The sequence below is a fragment of the Mesoplodon bidens genome (assembly GCF_964165515.1).
Source record: "Mesoplodon bidens genome assembly, chromosome: 1".
NCBI classification, from domain to species: domain Eukaryota; kingdom Metazoa; phylum Chordata; class Mammalia; order Artiodactyla; family Ziphiidae; genus Mesoplodon; species Mesoplodon bidens.
In genome coordinates this window covers 148,688,527-148,704,740 of record NC_138176.1, presented here as the reverse complement: position 1 = coordinate 148,704,740, position 16,214 = coordinate 148,688,527, and the positions used below count along the sequence as shown (strand labels likewise).

Below are 16,214 nucleotides of genomic sequence, written 5' to 3'. Positions count from 1 at the left end.
TTACAAACCAACAGGTTATTTTCCTTGATTACTCTTTCATGGAGCATATCATCTTTTGGGTCCCAGACTTACATGTCCTGCCCATGTATGGCCCAATGAAACTGAGACTCTAGCCACCAGGAATTGGTAGATGCTCCTGAGGTGACCAATTTCTTCACTCTTTCTTATCCACCTAGATTTGTAATTTATAGTCATTTTCCATCTTTAAGGAGTTTTTTTTTATCAGTTCAACTATGTATTTTTAAAGTTTTTAATATGTTTTATCTCTTATTTTTAGATATTTTGTGCCAGAAGTGTTTTTCAAAGTATGACTGCAAGAACAGAAGTCTCATCTATCTGCTGACCTTCAAAAGTAAGTGAGAATTTATAATAAAACCTTCATTGTTTGGCCCACAATAGGAGCTCCAGAAACTACTTTATGTCATACTTTCCCAATACCTAGGTTATTCCTCTGTTAATCAGTTGTCAGGGAACTCTAAGGAAGCATGGATTATTTCAGATAATATATATATTCTAAGTGTTATTGCTCCAATATATTAGATATAAACCAGAGAAGATAAATTTTACCATGAGTTATAGTGAGTACAACTCTTTTGGAGAAGCATTTGGTGATTTCTTATAAAATTAAATATACTCAGCTATTTCACTACTAGATGGTTATCCAATGAAATGAAGACATATATTTATTCAAAGATTTGTAGAAGAATATTCATAACCACATTTTTATAAAAGCCAAAAACTGGAAACAACCCAGTGGTTGAAAGGAAAATTGTAGTGTATTTGGACAATGGGCTACTTGGCAATAAACAGAAGGGAACTACTGATACACTCAATAACATGGATAAATCTCAGAAACATTATACTAAGCTAAAGAATCCAGACCAAAAGTAGATACTTTGTGATTATTCCGTTTATACAAAGTATAAGGGACTTCACTGGTGATCCAGTGGTTAAGACTCCATGCTCCCAGTGCAGGGGGCCTGGGTTCAATCCTCTGGTCAGGGCACTAGATCCCGCATGCTACAACTAAGACCTGGTGCAGCCAAATAAATAAATAAATAAATATTTTAAAAAATATATACCAAGTAAGGGGCTTCCCTGGTGGCACAGTGGTTGAGAGTCTGCCTGCCGATGCAGGGGACATGGGTTCGTGCCCCGGTCCGGGAAGATCCCACATGCTGTGGAGCAGCTAGGCCCGTGAGCCATGGCCACTGGGCCTGCGCATCCGGAGCCTGTGCTCCGTAATGGGAGAGGCCACAACAGTGAGAAGCCCGTGTATCGCAAAAAAAAAAAAAAATATATATATATATATATATATATATATATATATATATATACACCAAGTATAAGAAGGGACAAAACTAAACTATGGTGAGCTAGGCCAGAAAGTTGCCTTGGGGTTGGAAGGAGAGTTGATCGGAAAGAGCAGAAGGAATCTTCCTGAGAGTGATGACAATCTGTACCTTGTATGGGGTGATAGATAGGTGCATACAACTGTGAAAATTCATGAAACTGAACACTTAAGACCTTTCCATTTTATTATATGTAAATTATGTCTTTAAAAATATAGTCAAACAGAACAAAACGTAGCCAATTGTTTCTAAAGATCTTTCATCATTACTAGATATTCTGTAGCTAAATTCAGCAATTTAAAAATAGCTGCCAGAGGTGTAGACAAGATGGCAGAGTAGGAAAATCTTGAGCTCACATCCTCCCATGGGCACACGAAAATTACAAATATTTATAGGTCAGCTATCAATGAGAACAACCTGAAGACTAGCAGAAAAGATTTTTCACAACTAGAGGTATAGAGAAGAAAGCACATTTAGATGGGAAGGAGGAGCAGAGACGTAGTACAGTCAAGACCATGCCTCCAGGTAGGTGGCCCACAAATGGGAGCATAATCACAACTGCAAAGGTTCTCGCCACGGAGCAAGGGGTTTGAGCCCCACTTTGGGCTCCCTAGCCCAGGGTTTCTGCACCAAAAACATGAGCCCCCAGACCACTTGGTTTTGAAGGCCAGAGGGGTTTATATATGGGAGAGTCAGAGGGCTGTAGGAAACAGAGACTCCACTGAAAATCTCACACACCCCAAGTCTCAGCACAGAAGTAGTAATTTGAAAGAAGCCTGGGTCAGGCTGATCCTGGAGAGCCTCCCAGCGACGTGGGAAGCACCTGGGATTCTTGCTTGTGGACATAGATGCTGGTGGCAGCCATTCTTGGGAGCTCATTCTACCACAAGAACACAGGTGCAGGAAAGTGCCATTTTGGAGTCCTCCCTCCAGCCTATTAGCATCAGGGGCTTACCCACCCACTAGCAGGCCAGCCACTAGCACCAGGCCCCCACAGGCCCCACAGCCACCTGCACCAGGACCTGGCTCCACCAGCTGGCCACCAGCCACCACACAAGCAGAGCATGGCAGCCAACCAGCCAGGGGCCAGCCCCGCCTACCAGAGTGCAAACAGTAGTTGGCCCCAAAACAACAAAAGGGCCCACACAGCCGAGTAGGAAGTACCCCTAGAGCATATAGCTCCAGTGACCATGAAGGAGTGTTCTGTTGGGCCCCGTGAGACTTCTCCTACATAAGGCCACTTCTCCAAGATTGGGAAATGTAAATGACCTAATAAATACATATAAATGAACACAGAGAACTGGGCAAATCCGGAGACAGAGGAATATGTTCCAAACAAAGGAAAAAGACAAAATCCCAGAAGAACTAAGTGAAGTTGAGATGAGCAATCTATGCAATAAAGAATTCAGGGCAATGATCATAAAGATGTTCAATGAACTCAGAAGAATAAATGAACACAGTGAGAGGTTTAACAAAGAGCAAATATAAAGAAGAACTCAAAAGCTAAAGAATATAATAACTGAAATAAAAAACACACTAGAAGGAATCAACAATAGATTAGATGATACAGAGAAACAGATTAGCAAACTAGGAGACAAAGTAGTGGAAATCATCCAAGTTGAACAGAAAAAGGAATTTTTTTCAATTTCAAGCATACTAATATTTGCATTATAGGGATCCCAGGAGAAGAGATAGAGAGAAATGTGCAGATAATTTATTTGAAGACATAATAGCTAAAAAATTTCCTAACCTGGGAAAGGAAATAGACATCCAGGTTCAAGAAGTACAGAAAGTCCCAAATAAGATGAACCCAAAGTGTTCCACAACAAGATACATTATAATTAAAATGACAAAAATTAAAGATAAAGAGAATCTTAAAATCAGCAAGGGAAAAACAACTAGTTATGTATAAGGAAACTCCCATAAAACTCTCAGCTGACTTTTCAGCAGAAACTTTGCAGGCCAGAAGGGATATATTCAAAATGATGAAAGGAAAAAGACCTACAACCAAGAACACTCTATCCTGCAAGGCTATCATTCAGATTTGTAGGAAAGGTAAAGAGTTTTACAGATAAGCAGAAGCTAAGAGTTCAGAACCACTAAACTGAAATATTAGGGGCTTCCCTGGTGGCGCAGTGGTTGCGAATCTGCCTGCTAATGCAGGGGACACGGGTTCAAGCCCTGGGCTGGGAGGATCCCACATGCCACGGAGCAACTAGACCCGTGAGCCACAACTACTGAGCCTGCACGTCTGGAGCCTGTGCTCCGCAACAAGAGAGGCCACGATAGTGAGAGGCCTGCGCACTGCGATGAAGAGTGGCCACAAATAGAGAAAGCCCTCACACAGAAACAAAGACCCAACACAGCAAAAAAAATAAATTAATTAATTAATAAACTCCTACCCCCAACATCTAAAAAAAAAAAAGAAAAGAAATATTAAAGGGACTTCTCTAAGTGGAAAAGAAAGACCACAACTAGAAATATGAAGTTACAAAAGGAAAAATCTCATTGGTGAAAGCAAACAGTAGATCAACCACTTATATTATGATGGTTAAAAAACAAAAGTAGTGGGGCTTCCCTGGTGGCACAGTGGTTGGGAGTCCGCCTGCTGATGCAGGGGATATGGGTTCGTGCCCCGGTCTGGGAAGGTCCCACGTGCCGCGGAGCGGCTGGGCCCGTGGGCCATGGCCGCTGGGCCTGCACGTCCGGAGCCTGTGCTCCGCAACAGGAGAGGCCACAGCAGTGAGAGGCCCGCGTACCAAAAACAAACAAACAAACAAACAAACAAAAAAGTAGTAAAATCATCTATATCTACAATAAGTCGTTAAGGGATACAGAAAACAAAAAAATGTAAAATATGATGTCAAAGGCATTAAACATTTGGGGGATAGTAAAAATGCAGGGTTATTATAATACATGCAAACATAAGAGATCATCAACTGGGCTTCCCTGGTGGCGCAGTGGTTGAGAGTCTTTCTGCTGATGCAGGGGACACGGGTTTGTGCCCCAGTCTGGGAAGATCCCACATGCCGCAGAGCAGCTGGGCCCGTGAGCCATGGCCACTGAGCCTGCGCATCCAGAGCCTGTGCTCTGCAACGGGAGAAGACACAACAGTGAGAGGCCCACATACCACCAAAAAAAAAAAAAAAAAAAGAGATCATCAACTTAAAACAATTACATATATTATAGGTTGTCATATATACCTCTTGGTAACTACAAACCAAAAATCTATAATAGATACTCACACAAAAAACGAAAAAGGAACCCAAACATAACACTAAAGATAATCATCAAATCACAAGAGAAGAGAGCAAAAGAAGAGGAAAGGAAGAATAAAGGACTGCAAAACAACCCCAAAACAATTAACAAAATGTCAGTAAGTACATACCTATCAATAATTACTTTAAATTTAAGTGGACTAAATGCTCCAATCAAAAGATATAGCATGGCTGAATGCATACAAAAACAAAACCCATATACATGCTGCCTACAAGAAACTCACTTCAGATCTACAGACACACACAGACTGAAAGTGAGGGGATGGAAAAGAATGCTCCATGCAAGTGAAAAATAAAACTGAGGTAACAATAATTATATAAGACAAAATAGACTTCAAAACAAAGGCTATAACAAGAGCCAAAGAAGAACATTATGTAATGATAATGGGATCAATCCAAGAAGGTAAAACAACTCTAAACATATATGCACCCAACATAAGAGCACCTAAGTACATAAAGCACATATTAACAAATGTAAAGAGAGAAATTGATAGTAACACAACAACAGTGAGGGGCTTTTAACACCCCACTTACATCAACGGACAGATCATACAGGCATAATATCAATAAGGAAACACTGGCCAACAGATTAGAGCAGATAGACTTAATAGATATACATAAAACATTCCATAGAAAAGCAGCAGAATACACATTCTCTTCAAGTGAACATAAAATGTTCTCCAAGATAGATCTCATGCTACTCCACAACACAAGTCTCAGTAAATTTAAGAAGATTGAACTCTTATCAAGCATCTTTTCTGACTACAACAGTATGAGACTAGAAATCAACTACAAGAAAAAAACTGCAAAAAACACAAACACATGGAGGCCAAACAATATGCTAAGTGACCAATGGGTCACTGAAGAAATTAAAGAGAAAATCAAAAAATACCTGGACAAACGAAAATGGAAACACAACAATCCAAAATCTATGGGGTGCAGCAAAAGCAGTTCTAAAAGGAAAGTTTATAGCAATATAAGCTTACCTCAGGAAACAAGAAAAATAAATAAACAATCTAACCTTATACCTAAAGGAAACAGAAAAGGAAGACAAAGTTAGCAGAAGGAAAAAATCATAAAGATCAGAGCAAAAATAAATGAAATTGAGACTGAAAAAAAAAAACCAGAAAAGATCAATGAAACTAAGAGCTGGTTCTTGGAAAAGATAAACAAAATTGATGACCCTTTCACCAGACTATCAAGAGAAAAGGATGGCTTCCCTGGTGGCGCAGTGGTTAAGAATCCATCTGCCAATGTAGGAGACATGGGTTCGAGCCCTGGTCCGGGAAGATCCCACATGCCGTGGAGCAGCTAAGCCCGTGTGCCACAACTACTGAGACTGCGTGCCTAGAGCCCATGCTCTGTGACAAGAGAAGCCACCGCAATAAGAAGCCCTCACACTGCAACGAAAAGTAGTCCCTGCTTGCCACAACTAGAGAAAGTCTGCACACAGCAATGAAGACACAACGCAGCCATAAACAAACAAACAAACAAATAAATAAATAAAATTTTAAAAAGAGAGAGAGAGAAAAGGAGAGACAGCCCAAATAAATCAAATCACAGTAGTTACAACCAACATCATAGTAATACAAAGGAATCATAAGAGATTAGTACAAACAATTATATACCAATAAAAAGGACAACCTAGAGAAATGGATAAATTCCTAGAAACGTTCAATCTCCCAGGACCAAATCAGGAAGAAGTAGAAAGTATGAACAGACTGATTAGCAATAATGAAATTGAATCAGTAACTTTAAAACTCCCAACAAATGATAGTCCAGGACCAGAGAGCTTTGCAGGTAAAGTCCACCCAACATTTAAAAAGAGTTAATACCTATCCTACTTAAACTATTTCAAAAAATTTAAAGGGAGGGAATGCCTCCAAACTCATTCTACAAAGACGGCATCACTCTGATACAAAAACCAGATAAAGACACCACCAAAAACAAAAAGAAAATTATAGGCCAATATCACTGAAAATATTAGCAAACCAAAGTTAACAATACATTAAAAGGATCATACACCATGATCAAGTGGGATTTATCCCAGAGATGCAAGGATGGCATTTTTCACAGAACTAGAACAAATAATTCTAAAATTTGTATGGAACCACAAAACCACAAAGACCCCGGATAGTTAAAAAAAAAAAAATCTTAAAAAAGAAAAGCTTGAGGTATCACACTACCTGATTTCAAATTATACTACAAAGCTACAGTAATCAAAGAGTATTACTGGCACAAAACAGATACATAGATCAATGGAACAGAATAGAGAGCTCAGAAATAAACCCACACTTAAATGGTCAATTAATCTATGACAAAGGAGGCAAGAATATGCAATGAGGAAAAGACAGCCTCTTCAATAAATAGTGTTGGAAAAACTGGACAGATACATGCAAAAGAATCGAACTGGAGTACTTTCTCACACCATATACAAAAATGAACTGAAAATGGATTAAAGACTTAAATGTAAGACTTAAAACCATAAATCTTCCAGAAGAAAACATAGGCAGTAAGTTCTTTGATATTGGTCTTATTAATATTTTTGGATCTGTCTCCTGAGGCAAGGGAAGCCAAAGCAAAAATAAACAAAAAGGACTATGTCAAACTAAAAATCTTTTGCACAGTGAAGGAAAATAGCAGCAAAATGAAAAGGCTGCCTACTGAATGAGAGAAGATACTTGCAAACAGTGTATCTGATAAGGGGTTAATATCACAAAGAGCTCATACAATTCAACAGCAAAAAATCCAACAACTAAATTAAAAATGGGCCAAGGACCCAAATAACATTTTCCAAAGAAGACATACAGATGGCCAACAGACACATGAAAAGATGCTCAACGTGACTAATCATCAGGTAAATGCAAATCAAAATCACAATAAGATACCACCACACACCTGTCAGAATGGCTGTTATAAAAATACAACAAATAGGGCTTCCCTGGTGGCGCAGTGGTTGAGAGTCCACCTGCCGATTCAGGGGACACGGGTTCGTGCCCTGGTCCGGGAAGATCCCACATGCCGCGGAGTGGCTGGGCCCGTGAGCCATGGCCGCTGAGCCTGTGCATCCGGAGCCTGTGCTCCACAACAGGAGAGGCCACAACAGTGAGAGGCCCGCGTATCACAAAAAATAAAAATAAAAAAAAATACAACAAGTAAGTGTTGGCAAGAATGTGAAGAAAAGGATACCCTTGTGCACTACTGGTGGGAATGTAAACTGGTGCAGCCACTATGGAAAATAGTATGGAGGTTACTCAAAAAATAAAAACAGAACTACCATATGATCCAGCAATTCCATTTCTGGGTATTTTTCCAAAGAAAACAAAAACACTAATTTGAAAAGATGTATGCATCCCTATATTCATTGCAGCATTATTTACAATAGCCAAGATATGGAAGCAACTTAAGTATCCATTGAGAGATGAATAGATGAACAATATGTGGTATACACAGTTGACCCTTGAACAACACAGGTTTGGAACTGCATGGGTCCAAACTTCTACATGGATTTTTTTCAATAGTAAATACTACAGTACTACAAGATCCACAGTTGGTTGAATCTGCAGATGCAGAACAGTGGGTGGGTGTGGAGGAACTGCATGTTTGGAGGGCCAATTATAAGTTATGCATGGATTTTTTACTTTAAGGAGGGTCAGCACCCCTAACAACTGTGTTGTTTAAGGGTCAATTGTATATTCAATGGAATATTGCTCAGCCATAGAAAATAACGAAATCTTGACAGTTGTGACAACATGGATGGACCTAGAGGGTATTATGTAAGTAAAATCAGTCAGACAGAGAAAGACAAATACTGCATTATTTCACTTATATGTGGAATCTAAAAACAAAACAAACATATCAAAACAGAAACAGACTCATACAGAACAAACTGGTAGTTGTTAGAGGGGAGAGGGGTGAGGGGAAAAGTGAAATAGATGAGAGAGATTAACTCTCAGGGATGTAATGTCCAGCATAGGGAATATAATCAATAATATTGTAAAAACTTTATATGGTGACAGACGGTAACTAGACTTATTGTGGCAATCATTTTGTAATATATAAAGATATCAAATCACTATGTTGTACACCTGAAACTAATATAATATGGTAAGTCAATTATACTTAAATTTAAAATTTTTAATTAAAATATTCTTGTCTCTAACCACATAAACTGCATAAAAGATATGCCATGATAAATTTCTATTCCACAAGAATTAAAATATGCATATTGGTTGCCAGGATAGAAGTTCATGGCTTAGCTGCCTAATTTACAAAGACGTTAGTTAATATATATTGCTTTCCTTTGGTCACAGGTCTGCTTCTTTAACAACTGGCATAGACTCAAAAGAGTATCAATTTCAATAGCAAAAACTCAATTATATTTCCATTTGAGTACAATAGTTGAAGCTTCTCTAGCAATATTGAGCAGGAAAGGGTGAAAAAATATCATGTTGTGTATGGATGATACATCCATGGTGGTAACCAGATTAGGAAAAGGGCAGTCTAGAGAGAATATAGATTTATTCAGAGTTCATTTGGGAAAGACAATATAAAATATTTCCTAGGAGGAAGGGGCAAGGTTTGGGATCACTTTTAACCTATGGTCGCTGTATATGAATGGCAGGTTTGGGACATAAGAAAGAGATTACTGGTTTTATTTGTCAAAACAAGGAAAGTAAATGCACACTGTGAAATTCTCCATTGGGGAAAAAAATGGTAGGTAAATGATTCAGGGTAAAGTGATGCATATCTTTTAAGTAAAGTATTCTGTGAAATAAATTTCAGAGGCTGCACAACCTAAAAGTTCTAGTTTGTGGTGAAATTTTATGTTTCAAAAATGTAAGATGAAGATAATAATGCCTGGCCTACCTAAATTAAAAGATGGTTGTGAGGGTCTGATGGGAAATACTTCCTTCCAGAAAGCATTTTCTTTTTTATTTCCTTTATAATATTTTTAATTGCCTTTACAATATGACTCAGAAATTTCACTTAAGCACAAATTGAGTGCCTTCTAATGTGGCGGGTACATCCTAAGTGATTGAAATATGAACAAAACAGACAAAAAAAACCTCATTTTCATTGAGCTTACGTTCTATTTGGAGAAATCAGGCAACAAAATATATAAGCAATAAATAAGTAAATAATATAGGTGGTAAGTGCTATGGAGAAAAGAAACAGAGCAGTATAAGGGGAATATACATCACCATATTAATGTTTTAGAGAAAGCCATTTTTTCTATAAAAACAAAAAAGATATTCCGAGAGAACATTTATCTACCAATGCAAATGAATGAGACATGTAGTGAGAAAGCTTCCCAAGCAAGGGTTATTGATATTGTAACCTCACCTATGAGAGAATAAGGCCAATTCTGCCAAAGCAGTGAAAAGCATTATGTTCAGCGGTATTTTTTTTGCCAGTACGTATGTCTAAGATATATATGTAAAAATACCATGTCCATTAGTAGCCATTTTAAAACTATAATGATTCAGAAAATTCAGTAAGAAATAAAATCTTAAATAAAAGCAAATTTATCCATCTAGGCTTATTCCTTCTTCCTGTAGATTTTCAGAATAGTCTCCCTTGAGAATGATGCTTCACCATTAATGAGTTGAAATCTTTAATGAGTTAAAATGAGTTATTATATGTAAAAATACTTGGTATATAGTACCTGCATATGTATGTATAAATATTTGTTAAATTTTTTAAAAACTTTTTTTAATAGTCATGACTATATCCCGAACCTGATTGGGGATTACTGATTAAATTATTAATGCATCAGCCAATAAGAAAATAAAGTGCCCATTTTTTGAGAACTAAGATAAGAATTTCTCAAATTAATTGCAGTTACCCTGATTACACTGGTCTTTATAATATAGACATAAGTAATGTGTACATACGCTCATATACTTCAGGGTTTATCCTATAGTTTGTAAGTATTTGAGGTTCCTTTATCCTTTGTTTTCTTCCATTTCACTGCTCACTATACAGCCATTTCCATCAGAGAGTGTGAAGTGGAAGGGAAATGAAAGCTGGTAAACATAGTGTATGCCAGTTTGGCTCTTAAAAGTAAGAGAGGAAGTCAAAACAGCTAGATGAAATTAGGTATGAGGTGTTTTCATCTGTGCTATTCCTGGTCCTCATCACCACAGTCAGGAATATACTCACATAACTCACTAAAATTTCTGGCTTCAAGAATTTCTGAGATATAAATACGAGTATATTTTATTTGAAAATCAATAACAATTGCTTCTTTTAGAAAGTGCTCCTGCAAGTAGCTAAGGAGAAATATTAGGTGATCATTAGAACTCTGACAATTATTTCTCTTTGTGAATGAAAATGGAAGAAACATCCTCCCCCAGACAGGACTGGAAGCGACTTTTATGTTCCCATTGCATCTTTTTAACGTTGCTATTTTCATGATTACAGTATTGTATTTAATTATTTACCAGTCAGTCCTTCCCTTGACTGAAAACTTTTTGAAGGAAGAATTACCTTCATTTTTGTAGCCTTGGGTTCCGAGTACAGTTAGACACTATTCATAAGTGAAAGAATAAATAAATAAAAGATCACTGAGATTTATATGAGTTAACCAGGTCTCTCTCTCTCTCTTAAACACTGTAAGTCCACCTAAAGCAGGTTGATAAAACATCTCTTATTTGGAACAACCCAGCTCCCTTAATTTCAAGAAGCTCTGAATAAATATATATCCATACCCTTTCATATCTCTATTATCTAATGCAATATAAGAGTATGAAACCATTATATTAACTACTGTGTCTTAGTATAAGCTGCCTTTCCAATAAACTGAAAACTAGAATAAGCTATCTTGCCAGTGCAAACCAATGCAAAGTCATTAAAAGTCCCAAACACCATTAAAGAAGTTCCCCATCTTTGCTAAAGTTAGACTAAATAGCTTATACTATGTAATTATAATAATTGAATATTCTGTGTAATGATTATTCAGATATATTCTTGATGAAAAATGATCAAACACAGTGCTCTATTTTTAACTTAGGCCTTCAGAGGATTTATTATTTTGAAATCAAATCCATTAAACCTGGTGAATACATTATTCCTCATTAAGATTCCTTTTGAATTCATTCGACATGTTAAAGACAGTGTATCAATAAATAATTTGCAAGTAAAAATCATTTTATAATATTCATCTTAGAAATTAAAGTGAATAGAATATAAGAATGGAAAAAAGCCACAAGTAACTGATAGGAAGGGTAAGACTACATGGGAAACTGTCAAGGTTAATTTTAGCACTTCTGGAACTCTTTTATCTTATCCTCTAAATAATCTTACTAGATATTTTATTTTATGAAATATATCAGTTAACAAGTCAACTCATTTCATAAGTCAACTTATTGTGATTAAAAATTATTTTAGGGCTTCCCTGGTGGCGCAGTGGTTGAGAGTCCGCCTGCCGATGCAGGGGACACGGGTTCGTGACCCGGTCCGGGAAGATCCCACATGCCGCAAAGCGGCTGGGCCCGTGAGCCATGGCCGCTGGGCCTGCGCGTCCGGAGCCTGTGCTCCACAATGGGAGAGGCCACAACGGTGAGAGGCCCGCGTACCGCAAAAAAAAAAAAAAAAAAAAAATTATTAAAAAAAAAGACAAAACAATTATGTGCCCTTAGTTTAATCAATGTAGAACTGTATAAAATGAAGCTATATAAACTTGCTCCTGGTGATCCATAAACCATTATAAAATATAAAGCATTATTATTACATTATTGCATGTGTAAAACATTTTGCCTAAGAATCAACTTTTCATTTATGGCAGCTCTGTGCAAAATTCCTTCTACCACAAAATGATATTAGGACAAAATGGTGGTTTTCAAACAGTTTTGTTTGTTGGTTCCAAGGAGAGTTCCTTTGAAACAAAATTCTCAGATAAATCCATCACTCTAAAAAGAGTTGGATGAAATATCTACGTTGCTCTTGGACAAGGAAAAGAGAAATGGGTATTTTAAATTTTAGGAGGCAGTAAAGGTAGTATTGGAAGCTATTGTAATCAGTTAAGAAGCTAAGAGTACAAAATCATTATCAATGATGGTTGATTATTGTCGAGACATCTGCCCCCAAAAGAAAAACTTTTAACATGCTCTTGTAGTCACCAGTTCTCACAAAACACTAACCAATACTTAGCAAATAGATCATTAAATCTTTTAGACTGATTACCTGGTTTTCATTAGATCCAACCTGATTTTCTTTGGAGGTGTTAGATACATCTATCTGACCTACCTTAGACAGCTATTAAATGAGCTATCCCTCAGCCCACAATAGCTTAAAAATTGAAATAGGTTATCTCCATTCCAATTCTAACTATTTCTTTTATATTTTCACTCAGTGAAATCAAAAATTAAAATGTATGCTATGATTGCTTAATCTAAACAACATAATGCCAGAAAACCAAGAATAATTTGAAAAATTCAATTATTCACAAAATGGACATTCATAGTGTTTATTTATCAAAAAAATTTTATCTGCTACTTTACATCATGTATATGCAATATTAAATAATCATTGCAATATGTTACCAAATGTTATTAGCAAAAGTATTTTCATCTGGCCACTTAGTATTATGTATATAATAAATAATAATTGATAATAATATACAATATATACATGTATATATATATTATATACAATATAATAGATAATAATATACAATATATACATATATATTATATACAATATAATAAATAATAATATACAATAAATAATCATTGCAAAAAGTCATGAAATATAAGCTTTTCTCTGATTTTAATCAAATTCATATGATAACTTTTTAATGATAGAACACAACATTTTCTGTTTATTTTTTCTTATAAAATGCTAGGGAGCACAATTACCATTCAAACAATCACACTAATATATTTTCAAATCTTTTACTGACACATAAACATAGTTTAAATTTACATCTATTTATTTTCCTACCCTAGGTTTCAGCAATATCACAATTTTCTGAAATATACACAAAGCTAATTTTGTTCCATTTTCCTGTAGTTGCAAATATGCACAGGCATACACCTGCTTAAATTTGCACCCATCTTATTTTGAAAAAAAATCTAAATACATTTCCATAAAGTGACAGTAAGTGATGTGCATGAAATCGTTGTGATAGAGGGAATTCAAGCATTTTTAACATAGTAAATGTTACTTTCTTTATAAAATAATTCTAGAATGTAAAAGCATACTTAAAACTGTTTTGAAGGAAACTTTCAAAGAGCAAAATCATATGATAAGATTATTGTAAACTCAATGTTTGAAAGCTAGACTACAGATTTCAAGTATTTCTTTTCATTTTTTCATTTCATTATTGTATGCTACAATACTTAAGTACTGTACTATACTGTACTATATAACAGTCAACTAAAATTGCAATCTCATTTTATTAGCTTTTCAGACATAGAACTTCAGCCCACACAACGTGTACTAAAAAAAAGGCCTTTCCTGTAACCATTAGCTGACATAAGTTTTAAAAATTAAAAAAGAAAAAATAGGTTGTAATTAAATACTCACTGGTCGGTGTCTTGAAATATTCTGGCAAAATTAAAATGAACGTGATCACCATGGCCAAAAGTAATTTAAGGAGGGCTGTATTTGTCATGTCTCTTCACATGACACATGTGTTCTCATCAAGTACATTGATGGCATGTTTCTTCCTGGTTTAAGTTTCATCTCTGCGGTACTTTGTTTATACAGTTTACCTCATACTCACTTCCTTTTTTATAAAAAGGAGGCCTTGAACTGAGACTTCTTCATTTTTGAGTCACTTTCCACTAAGAAAACTATCTTCTAACAAGCACTTTCAAACTGTCTTCTAAACAAGAAAGAATAAAGAAATGATCTCAGGAAGTAAAGGGGTCTTGTTCTCATCTGAATTTGAAGCTATTTTCCTACACTTACCAATCTATGTGAGTAAATATAAACCCACAATATACTCACCAAAAGTGAAATGATGAATGTCAGTTATGTCCAGGTTGTAAGAACGTCATTCATGCATTTACTTATTAAGTGATTATTGACCCACTTTTAAGTGCATTGTCCTGGATTCTGGTGTTCAGAAAATATGTCTAGAAGACAGTAAACAGTATAAAATGTAAGGATAAATTAAAAAGACACGTAAAATTTTGGCTCTACTTTACTACATTGTATAAAAGCAATAGAATGGTACTTATTATCATTATACCTATAAATACAGTGATTATTTTTACAGAATCCACATTTTCAGTTCCCATTTCAAAAAAAGATCTTTCATTACAGTAATTCCAGTGAAATAAAATGCATTGTCTTAGAATATAAATGAAGGGTAGGCAAAAGTCATGGTGAATCTAGAATATGTGCAAAAAAGTATTTTTATTCCATTGTTCTTGTTTTCTGGTTTTAAAAAAAAATGGTATCAGATATGTCCAATCTTTTCTCCCTGCTCATTCCCTCTTGTACCCTCACCACCCATCCATTTCCATTTATCCTATTTCTTGTTCTTTACCCACCCAGCCCTGAGCTTTATGGAACAATGGGTGAGCTGGGGGTAGGAAGCAGGGAACAAAGGTCATTCTGTGAATATATTGTGAATATGAATTAACTGTCTTTTCTTCTGATTGGGTGCAACAATTTGTTGGACAAATGGGAATCATGGACCTTAGGACTTGAGTCTAAAAACAGTCAAAATGGGTGTATGACTTCAAACATAGGATTTATTTTATGACCAGCATCAAGGATCATTCAAAGGAAAAGAGGAATTGATGAGAGTTATGGCCTGCACCAATTACTGGACTGAGATATATTGGATTACAGGTCAGGCAGTGTCTTCAGGAGAGATTCTGGTAAGGATGGATGGGAAACCCTGTTCCTTAATTCTTACAGGTATCACTAAGTGGTCACTGGACTCTCTACTCCCCATTTTGACCCTGTTTTGATTCCCTCAGACATTCGAACTCTTATTTATGAATACAAACATTCCAACCATAACTTTACCAATGGCGATAAAATTGATCAAGAAAGTATTTACTTGACATAGCACTATTAAGTCAGTTTAATTCCTGGATGAATTTTCTTATAAGAGCAGTTAAACCACTTCTATATTTTTCCCCTTTAATTTTGATTTTACTGAAACTACTTTTGTTAGTACCTGTCCTTTTTTATGAACGACAGCGCTTTGGTTCATTTATTAATTTTTTTGTCCATATTAAATTTTATGGATTTGTGAGTTTTTTGTTTGTGTGGTAGTATTTCTTATAGATCTGCTTCTTTCCTTGCTATTCCCTTCCCTGCAATATGAACTCAGGCTGCTAAACTTATTCCTGAACACCTAGAAGATAAACTTCCCTAGCGGCTCCATGGGTCCTTTGTCAATATGGGCTGTTCCATGTTCTCTGCAGCTGACTTCTCTGGTGCTGTACAGATGGTGGATGTCAGAAAACCAGTCCAGGGTCCCTTAGTCCCAGGCCACTGCCTGGCTGCTCTGAGGATGTAGGGGCTCAGTGTCTCAGACCTGGCCTATAATCCATTTGCTGGATACCAGTGTATCATCTCTGATTTAGCAAATCATGAGAAAATTGTGGTATTCCTT

General features: G+C 36.2%; 1 protein-coding gene across 1 annotated transcript in view; it reads right to left on the bottom strand.

Annotated features, from left to right (window-relative positions):
- Nucleotides 1–14,249, bottom strand: part of TMEM156 (transmembrane protein 156) — a gene marked incomplete at its 5' end in the record, with an annotated part of 56,857 nt that extends 42,608 nt beyond the window's left edge. Inside the window, one exon of the mRNA XM_081235544.1 lies at nucleotides 14,162–14,249. Coding sequence (XP_081091670.1) covers nucleotides 14,162–14,249 — 88 coding nt within the window. The remainder of the gene's footprint in view (nucleotides 1–14,161) is intronic.
- Nucleotides 14,250–16,214: the final 1,965 nt, after the last annotated feature.